Source organism: Brachyistius frenatus, unplaced genomic scaffold (assembly GCF_029030835.1).
Source record: "Brachyistius frenatus isolate BFR_SWC_R1_liver_20210118 unplaced genomic scaffold, ASM2903083v1 Contig_93, whole genome shotgun sequence".
Classification (NCBI taxonomy): domain Eukaryota; kingdom Metazoa; phylum Chordata; class Actinopteri; family Embiotocidae; genus Brachyistius; species Brachyistius frenatus.
Genome location: NW_027210692.1, coordinates 212536 through 238956, shown reverse-complemented (window position 1 = coordinate 238956; position 26421 = coordinate 212536). Strand labels below are relative to the sequence as shown.

General features: G+C 47.3%; 1 protein-coding gene across 4 annotated transcripts; it reads left to right on the top strand.

Moving 5' to 3' along the window:
* The first annotated feature begins 300 nt into the window (after nucleotides 1-300).
* On the top strand, nucleotides 301-25301 carry mideasb (mitotic deacetylase associated SANT domain protein b). Of its 4 annotated transcripts, none has more exons than XM_069710666.1 (13): nucleotides 301-422; nucleotides 5647-7524; nucleotides 9839-10111; nucleotides 10787-11138; nucleotides 11338-11404; nucleotides 13184-13326; nucleotides 13603-13706; nucleotides 18006-18081; nucleotides 19041-19129; nucleotides 20314-20457; nucleotides 20964-21083; nucleotides 22477-22676; nucleotides 23520-25301. In XM_069710666.1, exons 2-13 carry the CDS (start codon nucleotides 5890-5892, stop codon nucleotides 23752-23754), a joined length of 3438 nt encoding a protein of 1145 aa, XP_069566767.1. In that variant the 5' UTR covers nucleotides 301-422; nucleotides 5647-5889; the 3' UTR covers nucleotides 23755-25301. The 4 variants fall into 4 exon arrangements, with proteins under 4 accessions (XP_069566767.1, XP_069566766.1, XP_069566769.1 ...); XM_069710665.1 differs by lacking the exon at nucleotides 301-422 and adding an exon at nucleotides 2824-3269; XM_069710667.1 differs by lacking the exon at nucleotides 301-422 and adding an exon at nucleotides 2859-2880.
* The last annotated feature ends 1120 nt before the right edge of the window (nucleotides 25302-26421 follow it).

Below are 26421 nucleotides of genomic sequence, written 5' to 3'. Positions count from 1 at the left end.
CCCTGGGTTGCCATCGAGCCGTTACGGCACTATTTTTTTTTTTTTTTTTTTAATCATTTCAGTGCATCAACACTGCAGCTGCTGAACATATTCAGCTTTGAATTGAACTACATTCGTCGCTCCGGTCGGCCCCGTTGCTCGTTAGATGTTGTAAACGCGTGTTACGGTCCCGTTTTTTTTTTTTTTTTTTTTTTCCGGTGCATCGACCGCTCGCTAAAACTGTGTCAAAGTGGAACTGGGAAGTGACGCCTTGTGGAGGAATCTGAAAAAAAAAAAAAAAAAAAAAAAAAAAGTTGACGGTGTTTCAGTAAGTCGCTTGCAGTTAGTCAAACTAGCATCTCCCTCGTCCGCTTTAGCTGCTGCAGCGGGGCGTCGGACAAGCGAGATGAGAGCCGGCGCGTCGAGGGGAGTCACGGTCGGATGTAAGTAGCGTTACCTCGGTTGCGTGCCTGCTCCTGCTGGGTTTTTGTGTTTGCGGGGGGGGGGCGACTGCTGGCTGAAGTCTGGCTTGTTATCAGCCCCCCCCCCCCCACCAAAAAAAAAAATAAAAAAAAATGAACGTCCTGTTACGGGACAGCTAGCCGCATGAAGCTAGCTCTGATTTGACAACCCCTCTCCCTCTTTCCACGTCGTCCGTTAAACACGCAAAATGTCAAAATCCTAGAAAGGTCCCCGAGTCGCATTTAAGCCACAAGCGTGCAGGAAAAAAAAAAAAGAAAGTCAACCACCACCACCTCACGAGTTTGAAAAACTACGTCATCTCCATGTTGAGAAGATGGTGATGGAGCTGATATTTTGACAACAGCAGCATCAGATTTAATCAATTGTTACTTTACTGCAAACGTCTTGTCAGCAAATGCACTCTCGCATTTAGCTCCTGTAAAATTGACCTGTCAAAGAAACATCACCTGTTGTGCACTTGATTGATTTGCTCTTGGTGCTGTAGCTTAACATTATTAACGATCATGAGTTATGTTCATCTTTAACAGTGAGTCATTTCTTCATTAATTGCCACACAGGGTCAAAATTTGCCCTCTCCCGCTTTCCAGGTGTTTTCGAACCGCTGTGTTTTTTTGTCCGATCAAAAGCAGAGAAAAACACGAGATATTGTTTTGGGTTCAAATCTAAACAGACCAGGAAAATAGTCTCAACTGATTGATGAGAAATCATTTCAGTGCATCCAAGAGAAAAGGCTTGTTTGGAATACCCAAACTCGCGGCACAGTTCGCAGTGCAGCGACGGTGTCATCAGAAATAGGTTGAGTCACTCTGACTCAACTTCTTGTCGGCTTCATCTGTGAATGTTTACAGGCTTTGCACTTTATTTTAAGGTTCCCAGAGAAGAGAGAGAGGACTGAGCCAGCAAAGTCTGGCTGGCACATGCTCAGTCATGTTCAATGCTGTGATATTACAGAATCTGCAACAATACTTACTTCAGTAGCAGGCTTATAATACCAGGCTGTTTTTTTTTTTTTAGCCTTGTCATAGTAGGAATTCGGTCATTATCCATTGTAATAATTACACAGCTGAGACGTGTCAGGATGGCTCGTGCACTCTTGTTACAAACATCTACATTTCCAGTGGTAGTAGTTCATTTTCACGTCGTTTGGGAGGATGGCCAGGATCCTCCTCGTGGCACTGGCAGGTGTCGGCAACCTCGGTGGTATTTGTTTTTTATTCGATTTAATGTAATTAGGTGTTGGGATGTCTTGGTCTCATGGAGGAGGCACTTGGAATACTCGTATTTGTTGTTTGCTGGTGCAGTGGTTTGCTCTGTCGCCCTGACAACAAGAAAGCTCAGGGTTTGGGCCTTTCTGTGTGGAGGTGATGCTCCGGCTTCCTCTCGCCGGTGTGTTAAATTCATTAATTATTTGAGGTGTGATGCGAGTTAGTATGGACTTGTGACCGGTCCGCCTGTACCCCTGTATAGGATTAAGTGGATATTGAAAATGGATGAAAATCTTATCTGTTGTGCCATTTGGGTCTGGGGATAATAAAACGGCTGTTATTACTTTTTGCACACCTGAAATTCCTGCAAGAAAATGTTAGTTAGATTAATTTTTTTCTTAGACAAATGTTTCGTCTCATTTCCATTTGTGATTTACTTATTTTGATTATTTTTCATGCTTCTTATCTCTGTTTTCTATCATTTTAAGGAGAATATCTTTGAAAAACAAACAAGACATTTGACTATGCCTCAGGGGAACTGTGATGTGCATTTTTGCATTCCTGTCTTGACATTTTCTCTCAATGTAAGTTGCACACTTGAATTCAGGATCTATTAATGCGCGAGGGATATGTAGTTCTATTTAGCTTTTTTTTTAGACAACTATTTATAAAAACAGATCTGCTAAAAGTATCACTAGCAGCATATATGTATGTATTTATATAAACAAAAATGTGGTTGTTGTTTTTTTCTCTCACACATTCAGGGGCCCTTCTGCAGCTTCTATATTTAGCTCCTGTTTGCTGTGTCATGTGTAAACACCACCAATGCATTTCAACCAGAATTTTGGTTATAGGAAAAAAAAAAAAAGAAGTGTGTGAATGTAGTGAAAGGAAAGTGTGTGTGTGTGTGTGTGTGTGTGTGCGTGCGTGCGTGCGTGTGTGTGTGTGTGTAGCCACGGGTGCGTCCATTCCCCTTCATCCCCGCGGTCCTCCCTTGTGTGTTGGAATTTCCCGCATGGACTGAGGCATCTTGCTCCGTAAATTACGGCGCCTTCCATGTCAGAGGAAGACCTTATATGGGCATGGAAGTAGGTGTGGCCAGCGAGCTGGTGGTGGCGGCGGTGGTGGCGTGGGAGGGGGGGGGAATCACAAGAAAGGCAAAAGAGAGACTGGATGTACAGCGGAAAAAAAAAAAAAGGGCCGCATTGCCAGCGTGAGTTGTCTTGTGTGCAATCGCAGTGCAATAACGTGCAACAGACAGCAGCGCCATTAGGGGCCCGCGTTTCTGCAGATTAGCTCTCCGTTTCCTGCCGGGAAAGACTCTTGTTTACGCAGCGACGTCGACCCCCTTTTCATCTTGACTTTAGCAAGAGAAGGGGGGGGGGAGAGAGAGAGAGAGAGAGGGAGACAGAGAGAGAGGGAAGTACCAGCGAGTGAGGTCAGCAGCGTAGCATGAGTCAACCTTGGGAATGTATGCAGTCATCATCGCGGGTCTGTGTTGTGCGGGCCTGCCTGCTGCCGCTGGCCGCGCAGAGCCGTTGCGAGTGCGCGATCCCTGCTGGCTCCGAGCTGCCGCCTGTAGCAGCTTTCGCGACAAACGCAGTAAGTACCCGGGTGGAGGTGGGAGGGACAGGGGGGACGCGGGGTTTGGCGAGGACTGTGGCGTTGTTGTTACGGTCGACGAACACTCGCGTGTTATTGTGGGCGCAGCTCGCTGACAAAAAAGTTTTGTTTACCTCGCCGAGGAGGGCTGGGCTGCCGCCGATCAGACCTCCGTACGCGGGTGAGGAGGAGGAGGAGGAGAGGAGGGGGGGGGGGACAGAGAGAGTCGCGACTCGCCTGTAAGGATGCGTTTACATGTGTCACGAGTCGACGCGGATTGCACTGGGACATTGCACAGACAAGCGACGTGACGTATTAACCTTTTTTTTTGGGGGGGGGGGGAAAGACAAGTTGACTCGATTAGCGGTGTCTTGTTTCGTCAGCCGCGCCACCGCCGCACTTTTGTCCCACGGGCTGCATTGTCGGCTCGGTTTGTTGCAGCGGGTCATGGCATTAGTGACTGGATAATCCGTTTTCTGCAACAAAGGGCTTCTCGTAAATAGCGCTGAGCTGGCCGGCCACAGAAAGTGATGTAGGGGGAGGAGTGGTGGTGGTGGTGGTGGTGGTGGCGGCGGTGGGTGGGGTGGGGGGAGTTGCAGGAAGAGCGCTGGTCGTTGGAAGAGGAGCACGTTGAGTCTTTTATTTGTGGTCTCGTGCACCGTGCAAGGCCGCGCGCTTTCTGCCACCCGAGCGGACGTCCACGTTAGGAAATGGCGATGGATTAGAGGCGGCTAATGGTGCTTGACATGCATTTTAAGCCAATTGAACGTGTTGGTTTGTTTATTAGGCTAAACCCCGGGCTCGCGTAAAGCTTTTGCACTTGCGATGCGTCATGATGATCCCTCACTTCAAATGGAGTGTGCGCCCGTTTTTTTTTGTTTTTTTGTGTGTGTGTGTGTGTTTTTGTTTAATGCTCGCAGGCTTTGCTCGCGCAACATGGTCGGTTGTGCGCTCCTCCACCGTGATGTGTTTCTGCGCACCTTTTTTTTTTTTTTTTTTTTTTTTTTTTTTCCACAACGGATGTTTCATACGGTTTGACAGCACGCCTATAGGCATGTGTAACATCACATGGCATTGCTACTGCTGCACACACACACACACACACACACACACACACACACACACACACACACACACACATTCTGTTTGTTAGCCACATAGCGTGGTCATTCACTTTTCCTCTGTCAGTGAGTGCCCCTGAGCCAGTGCAGGATCCGAACAGCTGCAGCTGTCTATTTTAGGACGCGCGTGTTTTACCAGGCCACCGAACTTCCTTTAAGTCAGAGGCGGCCTCTGCCAAATCCATGTTGTTGTAGAGATTCTGCGATTCATTTAAGCAATCATGCTGTCAAATTGTCTCGTGCAACATGAGTCCCACCGTAATAAAATGTCTTCGTTCTTTCCTGTTTCGATTTCTGACTGCTGCGCATGAGATTTGGTTTTTTTTTTTTTTTTATCTCGCACAGATGGAGCAGGGATAGAAATTTTTTAACAGAAACAGTCAGGATCTGTGTGCATCTTGAAATTTGGCAGACTGCACCGTGTGGAAATCTGCTCTGAAACCTGGCCATCACATAATATTTTTGATAATCATAATGGGTTGCCATGGCAATTGTCAAGACCCCCCCTCCCCCCTATAAGCCACTAAAAACCTGCCAGGTCGTTATGACTTCTTCCCCTGCTCTCTTTCTTTGTTCTTTTTCGTTCACAAAGATTGTTTCTCTGACTCATGTTTGCTCACTTTCAGTTGCCCTCCCTTTCTAAGTCTGCAGTCGCAGTTCAAAGGGCACAGGTTCCCTTTTTTTTTTTTTTTTTCACCCCTGAGATGAGTCACAGTTGTAAAGCAGAGTGGTTTATATCACGTTCAGCCTGCCGTCTGTTCGGGTCTTTTGGCGGCAAAGCGAGCTTCCTTTCTGTCACGGGTCAGGCGAGGTGTTCGAGCTTTGATAAAGTCGTACGTTCAATGATGGACATTCTTGTATTGTGTGTTCGTGCTTTAGTGCAGTAACATCCTGTAATGACATTTCCAGGAACTATTGATTTATCTGTCTCTAGCTTCCTTATGGTTCCGGGAGTATTTGCAGGTCCGGTCGCGTACGCGTTAGCCGCCATGCAGGATGTTACCCCCTCCAATCCCCCTCCCGTGCCATGTGAGCTCAGTGAACAGACCTGCCCCTCCTCTGCTCTATTCTCACACCCGATACCTTTCAGTGGAGGTCTATTGTTGAAAAAGCAAACAGCAGGGTTTTTTTTTTTTTTTTTTTTTTTTTTTTAATGCCCGAGGCAGGGATGGTAATATACCCTCTCCCCGCCCTGTGGGGACCCCTCTGGCCCGATTGCCTCAATGCTTGACCTCCGTCTCGTTTTCTGTGTACAGGGTGTCGCCCATGAATGAGGAAAACACGTGGACTTCTTCCGATGTGTTCACCGCCGGCTGGCGACCTCTGAGTGGGTCACGAAGATCTTCAGCGGGGGATCGAAGATTGTCTTGGTCAACCGTGTAGTTTTACAGCTTTATTTGACTGTGGCTACCTTATAGACTTGTGCATATTTCAAGTGACATCCAGTGGAGTATTAATACTTATTTGGATCGAGAGTATTTCCCTGCCAAGGCATATTCATGCCCGTCATGAGTGTGCCAGCCCAGCAGAAACCCAGCGCCAAAAGAACGGGCAAACGCATCACGTTTTTCACCGATCAAAGTGTGGCTATGAAGGAGACCTCTCAGCACCCGGACGGGTCCTACTACGTCCCGGCGGGTACCGCCTCAGACCCAGGACCGAGTGAGGCTGCGAGTACCGTGACCTCCAACCCAGAAGGCCCCCACATGTACCTCAACTCTGTCATCTTCAGCCCAGATAAGGGCGACCAGAACAGGGGTCATTATCAGCAGACTGTGCCCATGAAGTGGGCTCACCAGGATCCCAGTCAGCAGCAGCAGCAGCAGCCATCGCTGGTCCAGCAGCAGAGACCTCCTACCTGGGCCCCCATGTCTAACTGGGGGCAAAACTTGGTGAACTATATCGGAGGAGTTAACGTAACGGACTCAAGGACCCAGAATGCGTACGTGAAGTCGATGCAGGAGACGTCTGGCTTGCAGCCACATCAACAAAATCCGAACAGAGCGGTGGACAAACCTGCAGTAGAAGCGTACAGGGAGGCGGCAAAGTCTCGGGGCCTGGAGTGGGACCAGCAGCAGCAGCAGCAGCAGCAGCAGCAGCAGCAGCAGCAGCACCAGCAGCAGCAGCACCACCAGCAGCAGCAGCAGCAGCAGCAGCAGTCCCAGACCTTCCAGGAAACCTTGAAACCCGGAGTGCTGAACGCCCAGCAGCAGAGCACATCCCACCCAGGAGGAAGCTCTGTCCTGCAGCCCTTCCAGTTGGCTTTCGGTCAGCCCAAGCAGCACCTGCCGGCCTACTACCAGGCCTTCCAGGGGAACCGGACGACCCTGCCCAACCCACCGAACTACACGGCGCCGACCGCCAAACCCCCGCATCACCTACAGCAGCTGCAGAAGCAAGAACAAATCCAACGGCAACAGCAACATCATATAATCCAGCAGCAAATTCAGCAGCAGCACCATCAACAAATGCAGCAGCAACAACTCATTCAGCATCAACAGCATGTGCAGCAACAGCTACAGCAGCAGCAGCAGCAGCAACAAATACAGCACGAGCAGCAGCAACAAAAGATACAGCAGCAGCAACAACAACAGCAGCAGCTCCAAATTCAGCAGCAAATGCAACATCAGCAGTTGCAACAACAAAACCCCCATGTGCTTGACTATTATCCTCGAGCACAAAATGCACACCCTCACCCGCATCCGCAGCCTGTGGTGGTACTCTCCCAGGAGCCCTGCGCTCCAGCCCCTCCGAAGGTCCAGGAGCCGATCATCCAGGACATCACCCCGGAGCCGCAGCAGCCGTCGGACCCGCTGCAGCCGCCCCTGCAGTCGGAGGACCCGTCCCAGTCCCAGACGCCGCTCCAGTCCCAGTCCCAGTCGCAGCTTCGCCGATCTCGACGGCTCTCCAAGGAGGGCGGGGCGCCGTCCGACAACCCGTTTCTCTCCGGCTCCTCGGAGCAGTCGGCGCCGGAGCCGCAGGGACCTCAAAACGGGGCCCGGGACGTTCAGGCGGCGCCGACGGGCGTCATCCAAAGCACACGCAGGAAACGCAGGGTGTCGCAGGAGGTCAACCTGGAGACGCTCGCTCAGGAGGCCTCAGTACGGGAGTCTCTACCCTCACATATCGACAAGGTAAATACATCATTTTGGAGGCTTTTTAAAAATGTGTAACCGTGCTTTTATTTCCTGTTTTGTGTGTTTCTGTTTTCCTTCGCTGTCCTGGTCGCTCATCTCTTTCTCAGCTGTTTTCCGTCAAGCATTAGAAGCACAGAGATAACCTTTTAATAGAGAGAAGAAGAAAAAAAAAGAAAAGGGACTGAATGTCCTGAACGATTGCATTGCAGTTTAAATCTTAACCCGTCGCTACAAGCTTGAAGCCTTAATTGCAAATACTTCAGCGAGAGCTTGAAAAATCTATTTTTCTAGCGTTATCCCGGGGTATAATTGTACTGGGACTTCAACTCCCCGAACAAGAGCGAGAACTGGAACAAACGGCTTCACGCAACTGCCAGGAAAAAAGAAACCTGCGCCAAGAACTTGTGTTGTTTGTGATTTAAGGTGTCACTGGAGGAGATGCTCGGGTGTGCAATCGGCGCCCGACGAAAGAAGCGTGCGCCACAGACAAATCTGGAGTTAAAATCAAACTTCACACGGGGAAGAGTCTCACCGGGGGTAGTAAACGTATTCTTTTTAATGGCTTCGTGTGTGACGGTGTTCATTTTACAGACTGGCTAAGTTGGGCCGTGTGAAGTCACACACACACACACGCACACACACACACACACACACACACACACACACACACACACACACACACACACACACACACACACACACACACACACACACACACTTATCTGTGTTTATGCGCTTGAATGTCCTCATTGTGCAACAAGTCGTGTTTCCACACAGCACTGAGTCAGTGTGTCTGTAGTTCAGCTTCAGCCGTGCCCTGAATTCGCCTCTCGGTGTAGCTGATCATACAGACCCCCTCTCTCTCTCCCCCTCCTCCCCACTTCCCCTCCACCTCCACCTCCCCCCTCCGTCTATCAAAGGAGAGAAACTCCAGCCTGGCCTGCCCTCCCTGCCCCCTTCAACCTCCCCTCCCTCCCTCCCTCTATGCAGGGAGGGGGGGGGGGTGCCGGGTTGCCCCGCGTGCCGTGCTCAGCAGAATCTCTCTCCACCACTGTGGCGTGAAAGGCTGGAGTTTTCCACCAGCAATAATGAGCCCAGATCCGCTCGCTTGCAGCCTTGCGACGCTGCGAGCGAGCGAGCAGAGACAGAATCTGCACTTCCGACTGTCCTCTTGTGATGTGGTGGTTTTCGGACGGCTTTGAAGTCGCTCGCTGCTCCGAAAGCACGCGTGCCCACTCACTATGGTTTTTCTGAGGGCCCCCAAAAAGGGGAGAAAAAAAAAGAATGTGAAGACTGCTTTTGGGGGCACGGGTTTTCTCCCTTCATGTGCATGTGAAAGGCTGTCACTTAGAGCGCTGCACCCAGCAGCTCGGTATCAAGGTGCAGACGGGCAAAACAGTTGTTTGGGAAGGGCGAGACGTGATCATGTTTCACATTCTGTGTTGTTGGAAAGGATTCTCCCGGCAGTTCATTTTCTCTTTTGGAAGGAATACATTTCAGGCTCAATGCTACCGACCTACCTGTTAACACTCCGTTGGAGTATTGGTTTATTTTTTTTTGCGCAGCAGTGTGTTTCTGTGTGTTCCCATTTCACAGGACTCATTACTGTTCGTCCGGGGGGGGGATTAACAGCCCCTTCCCCCCCTCGCCCCCCAAGTACCTTTGAGCTACTGATTCGATTTTTGCTTCAAATCAGTCTCTAACTGTCGCTCCTGTTTTAATCACGTATGTAATAACACACATGTAGCAGTCCCTCTGGGAATTCAAGCGAACTCTGGAGCACAACAAATTCGCACGATTTGTTGTTGTTGTTTTTTCCGCAAAAAATGTCATCAACAGAAGCTTTGCTGAAAGTATCACGACATTATTGATTACTGTATATTAAATTAGTTTATAAACACGTCAAGCTGTAAGAGGCGACACTTTGTTTCTGTGAAAACGGCACGAATTGAATTCATGTTGAGTAAACGGCATCTAAAGCAGCTGTAGCCTTTTGTTTTTTGTTACAGTAACAGACTGTCCGTCACTTTTAGGATTTTTTTTTTTTTTGTTGACTTGACTTGACCCGAATTCCTGCAATTTTACCGCATAAAACTCCACAAATTACATATCAATTTTTTTTTTTTTAAATCTGCAGTAATCACAAAAAAACCTCTGTAAAAGCCTGGAGGGACGGATGTAGTATGTGCTTCGACCCGCATATTCAGTGTGCAAACATTTGCACGGACTTCTTAATCTCAAATGTCGAGGAGAAATCCATTTACAAACAGCACTGCAACAACTCCTGCACCCTCTTTTCTTTCTCCTCCAGGATCCGCACCGGCCGTGGAGTCCGACCGAACCCGAGGGAATGAACGCCAAGCGGCATCGAGACGACAGCCTTCTTCCGCTCGTCATCCCCGTGTCCGTTCCCGTCCGCAGGCAGGAGCCCTCGCCTCCCGGCCGAGACGAAGCGGCGCCGGCGTCCAGCTGGCCCCACAGGCCTTCGAACCCCCAGGACCTCGGCCGCGCCGACCACAAGCCCTCGGTCATCGTCACCCGCAGACGCTCGCTCAGGAACTCCTTGTCGGAGAGCTCGGAGCAGGTGGGTCCCGAGCAGAGTCCTTCATGTTTAACACTTTATGCAAAAAAAAAAAAAAAAACAACAACAACAAAAGTACATTTTCAGTTAAAGTTACCAAACTATCAGAGCGAAGGCTCAGACTCCAGGAGGTCACAGTTTGGTCTTCATCGGTATGTTTTTTTTTTTATTTTTTTTTTTTCTCTCCCTGCTTAATTCCAGCTACAAATCCTTGAATTTATCCCACATCGCCCCACCAAAAAAACCCTCTCCCTTCCCCCCTCCATGCTCCCGTGTCTTCCCTGCCCCCATTTCAGTCCCTGCACACTTTTCTCCCTTTCCCTCTCTTCATTTGGGGGGTGGCAGGGTGGGTGGATTTGGTGAACTGGTTGCCCCTGTCCCAGATCGGGCAGATTAGAAGGGTTTAGCACGACCATACTGTACATTATGTACCATACAGTTGAGAGTCGGGGTGCCTCGCTCTCTCTCTCTCTCTCTCTCTCTCTCTCTCTCTCTCTCTCTCTCTCTCTCTCTCTCTCTCTCTCTCTCTCTCTCTCTCTCTCTGTGGGATTTCTGTGATAAACTCGCCTCCAATATAAGGCGGCATTTTTTTTTTTTTGTGTGTGTGTGTGGAGATTCTTACAAAGACGTCTCGGCGAAACGATTCCTCCTAAAAAAAAAATTCCCTCTCCTTGCCAGAATGACGGCGCGGAGGGCGAAAAAGATGACGACGGCAAAAAGTCCAAGCGGCGGCCCCGGCCCGAGCCCCTCTTCATCCCGCCGCCCAAGCCCGGTTTGTTCATCGCCCCGCCCGTCTACTCCAGCATCACGCCCTACCAGAGCCACCTGCGCTCCCCGGTACGCCTGGCCGACAACCCCCTCACCATCCCGCCCTACACGCCACCGCCGATCCTCAGCCCCGTCCGCGAGGGCTCCGGCCTCTACTTCTCCACTTTCCTGTTGTCCGCGGCGGCGGCCGGCGGGCCCGGCCTGCCCGGCCTGCCGCCTCCCGCCACGCCCAAGTCGGCCACACGCAGCCTGTTGCGCTCCAGTAAGTGGAAAAAAACAAACAAACAATAAAGATAAAGAAACACGAAGCTCTCATCTTGCAATAATTAGCCATTAATAATCTAACATTAGAGCATATGAATGTCAGAATGAACCCTGACCTGATTGGCTTCTGCACATGAAATAGCCACAGATTTTTTTTTGATGTCACTGAGTATATTTTTGTGTCGCTTCCCCTCCAGACAGCTGCGACATCACGCCACCCGTTTTGTCTGCTATGAGCGAGGCCACTCCAGTCAGCATCGAGCCGTGAGTCCTCCCCTCATCTCTTCCTCTTTCATTTTGGAACTAGGGGGGGCGGGGGAATGGTTTGTGATAGAAGTTATACCGGCTATTAGAAAGCATGCATTATCGCAGCTGGAGTAATAGTTGCGCAATCACTTGTTCAAACCATAACACTCGTGAATCATGAAAACGACTTGACGGAGAACTTCTTGGAGACTCGAAACCCGTCCTTTCATACCGCTGGAATCTTTTGCCCTGTCATCCCACGCCCCACGGTCTCCATAAAATGCATCCTGTCATAACAATCATAACAAGTCAGCTGCAACTGTCAAATAAAGGCCCGAGAGCTGTTTGAAAACGAATGGCAGTGAGCACATCAGTGGTTCTGTTTATGTTCTTTACATGCAAACACTGGGGAAGGAGGGGGGCGGGGGTTACTATGGTAACAGCCTTGTAACAGAGCGTGTACTTTGTCAGAACTACAAAAAGAGGAGCAAACTTGTGTGTCTTTTTTTTTTTTTTTTTACAGAGCAGCCGGACTCAGACTATCGTTTTAAGAAAGAAGTCGGTCAATAATATGCAATCTGACGCCTCGCTGAGGAGTCGAGAGGTTTGCAGCCTGTCAAGCTGCGTAGCTCACTGTGGCCGCTTCATGCCTTGCAGAAATATAAAAATGATCGGGGGGGGGGGGGGCAAATTATTGTTTACTTGGGTTTGTCTGTAAGGAAATGTTCCGTTTGCATTGGTAGCAACTAAATGGAGCTCTAACTCCACGTGAAGATACCAAACAATGAGATCCTGTGAGTTCCTCTTACTTCAAGTAGGTTGGCAATCCCAATCCAGTGTGGAAATAATAACTCCCAACACAGAGTATTTACTAAGTGTAAATACACTGACTGGCAGCTGCAGAAGATTATTAATAGAACCAAAATATGAAGCTTGATTTCATGAAAATTACACCTGCAGCGTATGAAGGGTCTCAGCGGTTCATGTGAACAAGCAATTAATTTAAGACTTTTTAGCAGAACCTTCCAAATGTAAACATTAAAAAACTTGATTGCTGCAGTGTGTATAAAAAGTAGAGCAGCGTAGAGGGGGGTGTGTGTGTGTGGGGGGGGTCTTTTTTTTTGTTGTTTTTTGGAGTTGCGTCAACAGTGAGCTCCAGTTTATGGGGTTGCATTGTGCAAGCTGCTGCCTGACTGATGCCAGCTGCTCTGCAGTTCGTCTGGGGCGAGCAAGCGAGGCTCCCCATAAATCACGCTTTCAGCTGCACCCCCCCCAAACACAACAAGAGCCATCGCAGGGCAACTCGTAGCAGCCCACCTTCTTTGGGGGAGGCGGCCAGAACGCGCGCACACACACACACACACACACACACACACACACACACACACACACTCAGCTGGAAATACTGCAGACCTACTAGGAAAGCAGGGTTGACATGTCAGCTTTTAGAGAGTTTTATCTGTGATTTGCATATATTTGTTTAATTCCTTTACTCCAGTTTCTGGAGTGTCTCGGAGAGCTGCGCAACACACTTCTACTCATAACAGTGCGAGAACCGCAGCGCTCAGATCCCTGAGCTCTGTGACTATTTAAAGAACACGGCCGAAAGAGACGGAAGGAGATAAAAAAAAAAAAAAAAGTGATCTCAGGAAAAAATAAAACAAGAGCGCTTCTCTAGAATGAAACTGAAATTGATGCAATACATACTGCAATGTTAAGACTGAATAAATGCCCCTTGATCGAATTCAAACCGAATTGTCTCCAGCCTCGTCGCTAATGCCGGTGTCCTTTTCCCAGACGGATAAATATTGGGTCTCGGTACCAGGCGGAGGTGCCGGAGCTGAGGCAGCGGTCAGCTGTCGAGCTGGATCATCATCGCGCCGAGCTGGTCTGGGCTCCGCTGAGCGAACTGGAGGAGAAACCGGACTTCCAACAGAAAGGTTGGAAAAACAACCCAATAAGAGTATTTCACAAGTGTTGCATCACCTGAAACTGAACCTGCTGATGGTTATTGCAGATACAATATAATGTGTTTAAATTGTTGCAGGGAGGGGAGCTGATCCACTAAAAAAAAACATAAAAATAAACATGAATTAAAATGTATGAAACAATCCATGCTGCTGAACATTTCTCCTCTAATTCTGTTTATTTTATTTTCCCCAACAAACTTAAGACAAATTGAATGTACTCATTTTCCCCTCCTCTGTCTCGGTCAGTGGAAGACCTCATGCACCTGGCCTGCTCCAGCATTTTGTGTGGAGGAGGCACCAACCAGGAGCTGGCCCACCATTGTCTGTACGAGTGCAAAGGGGACATAATGGTGAGTGCAGCAGAACAATCCATATTGACCGGCCACGCAGGGATTTTTCCCATGAATAATAGAAAAATGACCCGGAGCGGTGTGTTGTTTTTTTGTTGTTGTTTTTTTTGCACCGCTTGCACTCGAGCCAGGTTTTTCTTCAAACCCACACACAAACACACACCAACGTGTTTTTTTTTTTCTTCTTCTTCCTCTTAAAGATGGTCTTCACTCGCAGATCTCGTCAAATCTGCATTCCTGTGAAAATATCTAGTGCCATGCGGAATATATTGAAAGCTCTGAGATGCCTGTAATTTTTATCGATTTTCCTTAAACACTTTTAAGAGACCGTGACATCTTATTTTCTTAATCAACATTTTCTAACAAGTGATAGGATCCTAAATAAACGGTATTTTCTGCCAAAGTTACTTAAAATGAATATTTAATGTTCGAGAGAAATATTTCTACCGAGTCTTTCAGAGGTTTAAAGACTTATTATTTACACAAAACTACAGTGGATTACATGCGTCTTTTAAAAACGGGTAATTATTTCTGTCTTGAATGTAAAAACATGTAAATGCTAATTCTTTGGTTGCTTCGTTGGTCGTCTGTCCAACTTGTTCAGCCAAGTACAACAAAGGAGCTCTTCCTCTTTCTGTCAGGAGTCATTTTCAAGTTTTCTCGTGAGCACGTTGGGGAAAAAGCCTGCGAAAATGTAAACACGATTGTAGTGTGTATAGAAGGACGCGTGTCCTCTGTTGTCCACAGTTGTCCGTCCTGGAGGTGATGATGATGGTGATTTCGGGCTTAAAGCATCATGCACAGCCTCTCTACGATCATATTCAGAATTGCCGCCGCGGCGTTAATAGAATTAATGACGCAAAAAGACAGAATACAGCAATTCACTCGTTTTTTTTTTTTTTTTTTGGCTCTCACCTGATTGTTTTAAAACCTCATGAGAACATCTGTGTGTACTTAGTAAACACCGCTGCTGCCCAGAGCATATTTTTCTGATCTCGTGTACCCTCACGCAGCTTTCTAACAGATTTCCACTGGCATGCAAGCGCACGGCAAAGACTTGCCGTCGTTGTGATTTAGAGGGCAGTGGCGTGAAAGAAAAGATTACTCGCAGCACCGCGTCCTCGAAATGGTCGAGTCCAACCAGCGCGAACACGCGTCGAGCCGCAGCCCCGCGCATCGCCAATACACCGATTCCAAAATATCACGGGTCGGAGCGGCGGGAACCGATTAGTGACCGGTTGCTCGTTAACGGGAGGTTTAAAGTCGTCCGCTGGGTGCAGTTGCACGTGTCGTCCGACTTCCTGCCTCAAACCTGATGCCTCCTGACGGCCTGCTTTCTTCTGTGCATGTAAATGGAGTCTGTGAACGCCTCCAGCGGAGCACTCGGTGATTATTGAACGGATGTGACTGATCTGGAGAATTTCACTTTGCTCTGTGTTGAGCCTCTGCGGTGGCCCCAGATGACTGAGATAGTAAAACGGTTTGCTCGTTTCACCAGAGGCAGACGGATGCTGCTGCGTAGAGGCGAGGGGGAGTTCAAACAGGCTGCCAGAGACCGTGCAGCTGAAACTTATCAATCAACAGAAAATTTAACTATTGATCAATTTCCAAAACAGCTGTTGATTTTAAGTCGTTTTATCAAGCAAATATGACAAATCTGTTACAGTTCCTGGTTGTGTGAGTGGGCCTTGTGAGTATTTGCTGCTTTTATTTCTTATATCCTGAAATTAAACTTAATTATCTTGTGTTCAAAAATACACATAGTTGATGATGTCAGCTTGTTGCTGTAGGAAACTGTGGTATTTGTTTAGCTAATTTCTGACATTTTATTGACCAAATGATTAATTAAGTAATAAAAAAAATAATTAAACTGCTTGTATGAAGTTTTAACTAGAGCCCAATTTATATTGGATTTTTGGTGCCAAAACCGACATTTGGGTGTAAAAGAAAGTTTCAATATCAACTGAAATGTGGTTATCAAACACAAATATATGTATTGGAAGCAGGATATTTTACAGTTTAATGATTAACTTTATTGCCCAAAATGACATCAGCGCATTGAATCAGTGAACTTCACTGGCAATGTAGTAATTACCCCCAGCATCTTTTTCTGCATTATATTTTGGAACGTTTTCATACCGGACAACGTGTATGCCGATCAGCTGATAAAATAGGTCGGCCAATAAATCGGGTCAAGCTCCGGTTTTACGTAACCTTGTTTCTCACCGTGACGTAAAACAAAAGGACAGGGCTTCATCTAAGATGGCAAAGGGGACACATTTCTACATATGTAATGTCCCCTAGAATGTATAACATTATAAATGTTGCCATTGTATTGGGGTTATTTCATAGCTTTACTTACCAGACCAAAAAACATCAAAGTCATTCATACATTTTTAGTCAGAAAAAGCCCGAAATGATTGCGACCTTGCGACCAGTCGCCGTGACGTCACTTAAGAAATGTGACTGGACAGACGGGAGCTCCACCTCCACTGCAGCGGTGATCGTACCTACCGCGTCACTGTCGGACCACTAATTACACCAGAGCTCGTCATCGGGGGCCGGTCCAGTTTACAGCGCAGATGTCCGAGGATCTCTGGAACTCCTCTTCGACTGCTCTAATAAACGGCTCTAAAACATTTTGCAACACTCAAACGCCCCCCCCCCCCCACCACCACCACCACCAAAAAAAAAAAGGAACAATATTCTCCGCGCTTGTTGCTCTAATGAGGTCAAATAGTGGTCGCTGTTAAATATTGCGCGGCGGTGTGTCTAGTGGCTCGTATCACCCCCATAAAAATACTAACAACAGAGGACACAGTCATTTTCATTAAATATATTATGATTGCAGTTAAACAAGTTAGCAGCGGGAGGGTTGGAGCAACGGCTGCAGATGGATGTTTGGCTAATAAAAGGAAAAGTGAAGGCAAAGCATCAAAGAAACTCATCTCTGCATGAGACCAACTTTAATCTTAAAGTCAATTTGAATAATAATAATAATGGTTGCAACTAACAATTGTGTGAAGCATTAAAAAAAAAAAAACTATGATAAGTCACAATTTCCTGGGGCACAAGGAGACATCTTTAACAACTTCTTTTGTTGGATCAACAGTCCAAAACACAACAGATATGCAATACTACTATAAAGATAATATAAATTTAGGACATGAAGAAGCAGTAAATTCTACTTGGAGAGGGTGGAAGGTTTGTGAAGTAATAAAACTGCTAATGATTTAATACACTGTAGCTGCCAATCCATTTTCTACTGTTAAATTGTTGAGGCTTTAATGAAAATAATAATGTGTTTTTGTTTTTAAACACGGGTTTTAATCTGTTTGACAACATAAAAGCAAATAGCCAAAATCATTCAATACTGGAACAACTTTACAAAGTGCTTTAATATATTAGCAATAATATAATTAATATATTGCGTGCACATTTTTAGATATTAATGCCACTGAATCTTCGGTATTTGTTTCGAAAACAGCGAGATGTTTTTTTTTTGTTTTGTTTGTTTTTTAATCGCAGACTTGTGTAAAGAAGACTCGTAGAGGGTGTAATCACGGATGGACGTTTGATTTGACCGTCGTCGACAGAGACGGGCCTCTTAGGTTCACGCAGGTCTTTTCGGTGCACATTAAATTATCACTACAGAAGATTCGGAATCAATACTCCCATTAGTGGAGGACGCAGGACTCGACTTGCAGCCTGATGCAGAGAGAGAAACGGCAGAGCTGTCAGAGTGCTTAATGGTGCGACTGGTGGAGATTTCGGGCCCTAGCGACCAGCGCTAGTCCGACGTTGTCAAGGAAACTACGAGGGGGAGTTGAGGGGAGGGGAGGGAGGAGGGCTTCAGAGCGCCCACTCTCTGCGGCGGCCCGTGTCTTAACTGCCGTCTTCCAACATTCGTGCACAGTCAGACGTTTTTTTTTGTTTTGTTTTGTCAAAGAGCACCAAGTACATTTTTATTTTGCCAACAGCACAGAGTGTAATCATGATATAATACACTCCGATACTTGATACCTGCAGGAAAGAATGAGAACGACGTTAATCCTCCGTCCCTGGTTACCTGTAAGCAACTGACTCATTGTTTTGGCTCGGTGTGTTTTTTTTGTTTTTTTTCGGGTTTCTAAAGCACATCTGGAGCGCCTAATAGAGCACAAGCTTGGCAGGAGCGACCGGCCGAATGAAGGCTCATAACTATCCGTGCGGTGCAGCTGCTGTGAAGAGTTTGTTTGCCTTTTAAAGCAGCTTTTAAATGTTTTTGTTTTTATTGTTGTTGTTGTTGTTTTTTTGCAGGCTGCTTTGTCTCTGCTGATGCTGAAGAATCCAATTTTCCCCAAGTCGCATCAACTGTCCAAGTACCACTACTCAGGTGAGTCATGGGGAAAATAGAAATACAACGCAATTTGAGCCTTTTTGAGCTGTAATAGTTGATCTGCTTTGAGCTGAAACAACTTTTTGATCCATTAATTCACAGGAAAATCAACTGTTGGGATAATCGATCAGATGTTTGTCATTTTTCAAACACAAATACCAAACCTTCCCAAATTCCATCTCCGTTATGACAATGCGTTGGTTTCTCAGTCTGCTGTCATGTTAAATCAATCATTTCTGGGTTTTAAGCTGTCGACTGTTTTGAAGATATCAGCTTTGGTTTTCAGGAAATTCTACATCCTGCATCAACCCGTTTCTGTGATGTAATATCTCCGGGACAGGAAGTTGAATTGACAACAAAATGCTTCTGTGTGATTGTCTGGCAGCCATTAATACCACATCTTATGAAACCCCACCCAGCTGGTACTTGAAAGAGTTCAAAACAAACGCTCATAACAATGCGTTGAAAATCCTGATTTCACCTGAGATGAACCTCGTATTTGTGCCAGTAACTTTTCAGCCCTCCAGTCTGTCGTCTCACTATCAGACGGTGATGGACGTTCTGAGGCCTGCCTTGGGGCAGCTTCAAGTGTGCTGGTGCTGGTGGTTGGAGGGGGTGGGGGGGAATAGGGGCAGTGGGGTAGTGGGTGACTGTGGAGGATTGTAAGGGTCAACGTGATGAGGGAAGGAGGGGAACAGGCAGGGGGCTTACAGCATGTGGTTAATCCTGAGTAGAAGACAGGGGAGCCATTGTTTATCCAGTGATGTGTGTGTGGTTTTATGCAGGGGGGGGGGAACCTCTCGGGCTCACAATGAATTTAACATGGAAGCAGATAGTTTTGGAGTGTTTTGAATCTGGTCACTGACACACAGCATCCTTCTTCATCTGTCTCTCTTTTTCAACGTCTCTCTTTCTGTCTGTCTCTCTCTCTCTCTGTCCGCGTCTCCCTCCCTCAGGATCAGACAGCTGGACAGCAGCTGAGAGACGCCAGTTCAACAAAGGCATCACTGCGTACAAGAAGGACTTCTTTATGGTGCAGAAACAGGTGTGTGTGTGTGTGTGTGTGTGTGTGTGTGTGTGTGTGTGTGTGTGTGTGTGTGTGTGTGTGTGTGTGTGTGTGTGTGTGTGTGTGTGTGTGTGTGTGTGTGTGTGTGTGTGTGTGTGTGTGTGTGTGTGTGTGTGTGTGTGTGTGTGTGTGTGTGTGTGTGTGTGTGTGTGTGAGTGAGTGAGTGAGTGAGTGGGGGGGGGGTTAGTCCAGAGGAGAGATAACTCTTGACTCCAGGTCATCTCGTAGCTGAGGAGTCAACAGAGCATCCACAGTGTCCACAAATTATTATCTCTTGGTGCTTGTGAGTGGGTGGAGAAAAGTACAGCCAGTGAGGAGCAGTCATTTCTTCTTGTTTTGTTATTTGCAGTGTCATGGTCGATTATTGCTTTTCCACAACGGCGCAGAACAATTTGATCTTTGTGTCTGAACCACCACAGAGATCAAAGCGGAGACCAAATTTCTAGTCTTACAGTGTTCCTGGGCTCGACCGCCAAAATAAAAGCTTCCAGGGTTGATTTATTAAACTGTTTTTGTTGCTAAAAAAAAACAACGACAACACACGTCTAAACAATTAGACGCTCAATTCTGGCAGACTGACGGGCAACAGTTGTCAAGTCAGACGAGAAATGCTCGTGATCATTTGACAATATAGACAAAATGATGGAACGCACAGAACAAAAAGCAGAGAGCGGCACACGAATGAGTGACGAAAGGAAACATTAGCTCGACCCGAGCAGCGACGAAGTGTCACGGAAGAAATCAGATTTAATAATAACAATAAACTTGTATTTGTACAGCACCTGTCATACAAGAAATGCAGCTCGAAGTGCTTTACAGCAAGAAAATGACATGCACATATAATGGAACGTTTAAAAAATACAGAAAAGAAATCAAATGCTTAAAAATAAACTTAGAGATCAAATGAAGCAATAAGTGCAAGAGATAAATTAAAAAACGATTTGTCCCGAGTTGCCAAAATACAAACGGTTCATTTAAATGCACATCATCTGAAGCTCCTTTGAGCTTCCCCTCCCCCCAGCTTCAGACTATTTGTTTTCCGGCCGTGGTCGCAGCTGACTCAGCGGCTCCCAAATGTCCACGCGTGCACGCGACGTCACGCGAACAACGTGAAATGTCCCATTAACAGAGAGCGGTGTGTTTGTGTGTGTTTTGGCTCGCAGGTAACCACGAAGACGGTGGCGCAGTGTGTGGAGTTTTACTACACGTACAAGAAACACGTGAAGGTCGGCCGCAACGGGGCGCTGACGTATGGCGAGGCCGAGCCGCCGGAGAGCCGGACCGCCGAGGAGGAGACGGACCACAAGGTCGGTCGGTCGGTCGCCCCGCCCGCCGCGTTTAATATGTTCATTTATCTCCTAAAAGGATTCCGCAGAAAGCGGTCCACAGGCTCGTGCAAGTCGAGCCGCGTCGCGACTTGATCTGCAGGGTCGTGCGATGACGCAGGAAACTTTTCAAAGTTTTATTCCCATGCGAAACGGCGGCTCAGAATATCCTCGTTCACCACGAAAACGCCTCGCAGCTCTCGGTGTTATAAATGTCAACGAACGATAGATGCTTTAGAGTCGTCGTGTTTTGTTTTGTTTTGTGTTTTTTTTTTAGGTGCGTCTTTTAGGTGGTTTTCAATACTCACAGCATATCCTGTTAAAAAAAAAAAAAAAAAAAAAGTACAAATACCTCAAAATCAATGTTCAGGAAGGATGCAAAGCGGTATGCAGCGAGGCTGCTAACTTTCTAGATCGGCATCTAGCTGTAAAGTTTCCCTCCCAAGGCGCTGGCGTCCTCTAAACGGTGCTCGTTCTTGGGTCGGCAGGGTTCTCAGAGACTGGAGCCGCAGCGGGAGGAGGACAGCAGGAAGTGGGAAGGCTCAGCTGACAGGAAACAGGATGTCTGCCCTGCCAAGGTGACGCGCGCGCTGCAGTCCGCTGACATCGTGAGTCACGAACGATCCACTTTTCATAAACATTTGATGGTACGAATTTAATTTTGTTTTTTTTTAAAACAGCAAAAGAGACGATATATGGGTGAATAGCACAAAAGGTTTAAAAAATATGGTTTCATGCTGCAGCCCGTATTATCAGTGTTTTGTACTCGGCTACACACCATCCAGCTACACTTTAGTGTGTGATTATTTTGTCCTTTCTAGCAACACTTGACAGGCTTTGTGCGTTTCACCCGTCGGTTTAAAAACAAAAACAAATGTTTGCGATCGCCTCGCTGCTCAAGCTTAATGCGGACGTGTTGCATCTTTCGAGCAGCGAATGAAGAATTCGACAGCTCCGATATTTCCTGGTCTCCGACACTTCCTCACCTCGTTTAAACTCCCGAGTTCAGACCGGATGAGTCGTCGCCACGTTCGCCGAGTTACCGTACTGCTTTGAATACGAGACCTGCTGCCTTTTTTTTATTTTTTATTTATTTTTTTTTAATTCGGGACACTACGGTGTTGTTGACGCGAAATGCAACCACGCAAAAATCACGACGAGCCACGGAAGTAGGTCAAGTCCTCCAGAAGAAGGATTGATGTTTAATTCATTACTGTTTTTTTTTTTTATGTGTGGTCCACTGAAAACGATTAATACCGTGGCGATCATATTCTAAATACTGTTGTCTCTCGATTTTTGCAAGTTTAATTTCTCAAAGGCAGAAAAGCACTTTGATCATATCCTGTTTTTGGTTGTTGTTGTTTTTTTCTTATGTTCTTTACCGTTATTGTTGTTTTTGCACCTTACAAACTAAAGGACGTATGCGCGTCTTTAAAACTACATGCGCAACTCAAAGCCTGTGCAGGCGAGGTAGGAAGCTACAAACCTCGACAAAGACCTCTCCACAAGATAAATAGGATCACATTGTGCGCCAGGGGACACTATTTTGCAACAAACTTCCACATGTTCCTGGTCCAGAGACCTGGTCTGGCCTCTTCCCCACGTTTGTCCTTTTGAACTCTGCCGACTCGTTGCCTCTGCTGCCCCCCTGTGGGGTTTTAGAGGAGACGACTTGAGTCCGCCTCTGTATTGTGTAACTCCCATTTATGGCTGTCGGTAAACAGTGACTCGGCAAGAAACTTCTTTTTTTTGTCCGTGTTATTGACTCGCGGTCGATAAGGGCGCCGGGCGACGTGCACGTGAACGTGCGTGTCCACACGTTAACCCGCACATATGTCTGCATGCCGTCGTCCCCCATAAAAGCTGCTCGTAAAGCGGCTTCGGGCTCGTTACTTTCTTTCCTAATTGCAACCAGCGACCGTGTTTTCAGTCTTTTTGGAGCTTTCATGTGAACGACACCTCTTTTTCTTTTTTTTTCTCTTTTTTTTACTGTGCGTGCAGCTCGGGACCGTCCTGATCATGAAAGGCCAGGAGGACGTGGGGAGGGAGCAGCCGCTGTCCCGGGTCATCCACCCGGCTCATCCGCCGCCGCCCGTTTCCAGACCGCGCTGCGACGGCAACGCGCGCAAGACGAACCCCTCGGCGGGCGCCAAAGGCACGGCCGGTCAGGAGGGGGAGTTCCCCTGCAAGAAATGCGGCAGGTCAGTGATCGGAGATTTTTTTGGGGGGAGATTTTGAGCAGCACTCGCTTCGGGTCACTACGCGAGTTGTCCTCAAACGGGACGAGCTAAGCGTAAAATACCAAAACTCCGTGGGAGACCCCCGCGACCGCTTTCGCCCGCTCGGAGGCAAGCGTCTCGTGGCGTTTGAAAGGAACCCCCAGCGTCCCTTCTCACGCTCTTGGTTAAATAACAGCTCGTCCTCTGGCAACACCGGCCTTGTTGTTGCCAACGGTGTCCTAGCAACCGCAACACGGCGAGTCGATCCGGCGCATCGTGGATCTCGTCGATGCAGCTCGACCCGGTGATTCGCCCTTTTAAACGCTCCCACCTGCTCCGAGTGTCCTCCATCGTGGATTAGCCACCACCGCAGAGTCCGACGAGTCCGACCGGGTCGATCACGGCTGTTTAACACATTTTGGAAAAGCGCCGTTCGCCGGTTTGTCACATAAATCTCATCGATCCGCGGAGAGGTTTACGGAAAACCGTATCCGGTTTTTCATCATTTTTTAAGAATTCCAAAACACTTATTTTCAGGTTTGATCTAATTCACATAATTGTGAGTTTTCAGTCTTTAGGTTTTTGACTTTTTTTTTTTTTTTTTTTTATAGAAAAATAGCAATTTGAATTTTGTGATCTCGGGTCAAATTTTACAAGTCTATGACACTTTACGGGGGGGAAAAAAAAAAAAAAGACCGTTTCACAGAACGAGAAAAATAATGTTATCTTTGCTGCCCCGCGTCCTCGTTGAGAATCTTTAGTCTGCTGTTCGTCGGGACCTCTCCGACCCTCTCTGACCCTCTCCTTTCCCCCCGCCCCGGGCAGGATTTTCTACAAGGTGAAGAGCCGCAGCGCCCACATGAAGAGCCACGCCGAGCAGGAGAAGAAGGCCGCCGCGCTGCGCCAGAAGGAGGCCGAGGAGCGCGCAGCGGCCGAGGCCGCCGCCATCCTGGCCGCGAGGCAGCAGAACGGGACGCGGCAGGTGGGCGGCGACAGCACCAACGACGACTCCACGGACGGGGAGGACGACGACGACGACGACGACGACGACTGGCAGTGAAGGGGAGGGCCGTGCACGCAGACGGGAGAAGGGAAACATCTTCTCTTTCCAAAAAGAAAGAAGAAGAAGAAGAAGAAGTAGAAGAAGAAGAAGAAACCCTCCAGTGAATTTTCTGTATATTTTCTGGAACAAGAAGACTTCCGTTTCTTGGCACATTCAGGGACAGATGAACTCCCGTTGTACTCGTTCAACTGTGAATGCGAGGTCTCAGTGAGAGAGAGAGAAAGTGTGTGTGTGTGTGTGTGTGTGTGTGTGTGTGTGTGTGTGTGTGTGTGTGTGTGTGTGTGTGTGTGTGTGTGTGTGTGTGTGTGTGTGTGTGTGTGTCACTACGTGCTCTCCGGAACTCCCCTTTACTGTGCTTGAAAAGCTTTTCAAGAGTTACCTCTCTTGGTCACACAGGGCTCGGTCAAATCAAAGCCATGCCGCTCGTCTCGGCGCTGTCCTCTTCCTCTTCTTCCTCCTCCTCCTCCTCCTCCTGCCAGCCGCGGCCTTCCTCAGCACTTTTCGAGTCTCGCTCTGCTTCGTTTTTTGACAAAACTTGTCAGACCCACCCCACCCCACCCCCGCCCCCGCGTCAGCCGCATCCCGACCGGACCGTCCGAGGATCGCCTGTGACGACGACGACGCGGCGGACGGATCGGCATCTGTCGCCTCCGTTTGCTCTGCACTCGAAAAGCTGCCAAAAGCTTCCTCAGACGCATGACGTGCACCAAACGGGCTTCTCTTCGTTCGTTTGGGCTTTTAGTTCTGTGAGTCTTCTCCCTCCTTCAATCCCTCGTCACCTTTTATAGGCCCCCCCAGTTTGTTCCTCACTGTTGATGCCTTGGATGTTAGGACGCTTTTTATCTCGAAATGACAATCAATTTTACACTGTTGTTGTTGTTGTTGTTGTTTTTTTTATGAATATATATATACACACACACACACACACACACAGGTAAATGTTACTTTTTCTGCCTGTGTAGCTATATATGGTTATTGTTGTTTTTGTGAATATTCCTGTTGATGATTATTATTATTATAATATCCTGGTTTTGGCTGCAATTAAGCGCTTTTCTGTTTTTGTCCATAGCTTCTTTCTTTTTTTTTTTTTTATTTTTTTATTTAAACAAAACAAAAATAGTGCTACTCGCTCCCTGTTTATAACTGGGAGATTTTTTTTTTTTTTTTTTTTTTTTTTTTCCCTCTGGAAGCCAGAAATGAAGAAAAAGGCAGAAGCCCATGTGCAATAGAACAAGTTGACCACCGCCCCATCCACCCCGCCCCGCCCCACCACCACCACCACCCCCCCCCACCCCCCACTTGCTTCCAACCTGCTCCGGATGCCTCCACCCTGTAACTGATCGCAGCTCCTGACTCAGACTGTCGAAACCGCAGGTCGCTATAGATACACAGGAGGAAACAGGCAGGACAACAAACAGCGCAAAAAACAAAATTCAAGACACATTTCAATGTTTAGGACACGAACTGAAGGGGGGGAAAAAAAAAAAAGCGAGGGTTGCCGCAAACCAAACTTCATCCAGATTTTGCAGGTTTTAACAGCAGATCTCAAATCTAAACGCGAGATGGTTTTTAGAGGCCGATTTAGAGACTCCCCGTTGTAAGCCCTCACGCTTTCCCCTGACTGATCACTTTTCATTAGAAGAGGAAATAAAAAACAAAAAAAACAACAACAGAAGCAATCTCTTCCGCAAGACCGGACTTGACTCAAAATTTTGTAGGTTTTTACGGGCATCTCTGAATGCTGGCCAGAGACGTGCGTTTCCTTTGCTTTAAGGCAAACCGCGCGCAACACGGGTTTTTGGGGATTTTGACTGTTGACGAAAGAGTAACATTTGAATCTTTCTGCTTTTTAGTGGTGGATATCACATGCTGTCTTTTTACACTCTCCACAGACTGTTAATGATAGTAAATTATTTACAAGCAAAAAAACAAAACAAAAAAAAAGACAAACGGGCATAAATCAACTGCGAAAGTCTGCAAAACGCAGTTTACTATAAATTGTAAAGATTTTTACAGAGGATCCTAAATGCTGAAATCCAAACTTACTATCACACGAGTTTTACCGCAGCGTTTGTTTACCTTTTTTTTTTTGCATAGACTGTTTACTAGCAAAACAGGCATTAAAAAGAGTCAGGACCCCCTCCCCACACACACACACACACACACACACACACACACACACACCCCTCCCTTGAATACTTCCATTTTGCCGTGGACTCTCAGTGCCATCATCAGACTGAAATTCTTGCACTAAAATGCGCTTTTGCTGATGCTTTTAAATCTCTGAATTGAAACCTGACACGTCAGAGGGATATGATTTCCGTCTTTTGCCGACATGTAAAACGTGCCTCGGTCTGCGTTTAGACCGTTGTGGCACCCGACGCGCTCCACTGAAAACCTCGGTTCTGTGGGTCAGCAGCAGCAGCAGCTGCGGGCCAGCGTGACGCAGCTTACACATGCGTTTGATGGGAAAGAAGAAGAAGAAAAAAAAAGTGCAAATGTCAGGAAGTCTCGACGAAATATACTTGTGATGAGGGAGCAATTTAAAGTATTTATTATGACTTTACTATGAAATGCGGCTTTTAAAGGCCGATGTGGACCCAATATTTCCATCTGTCTAACCCCCGCGGTGTGTATCTACGGCTGCCTTTTCTTCTGTTTACC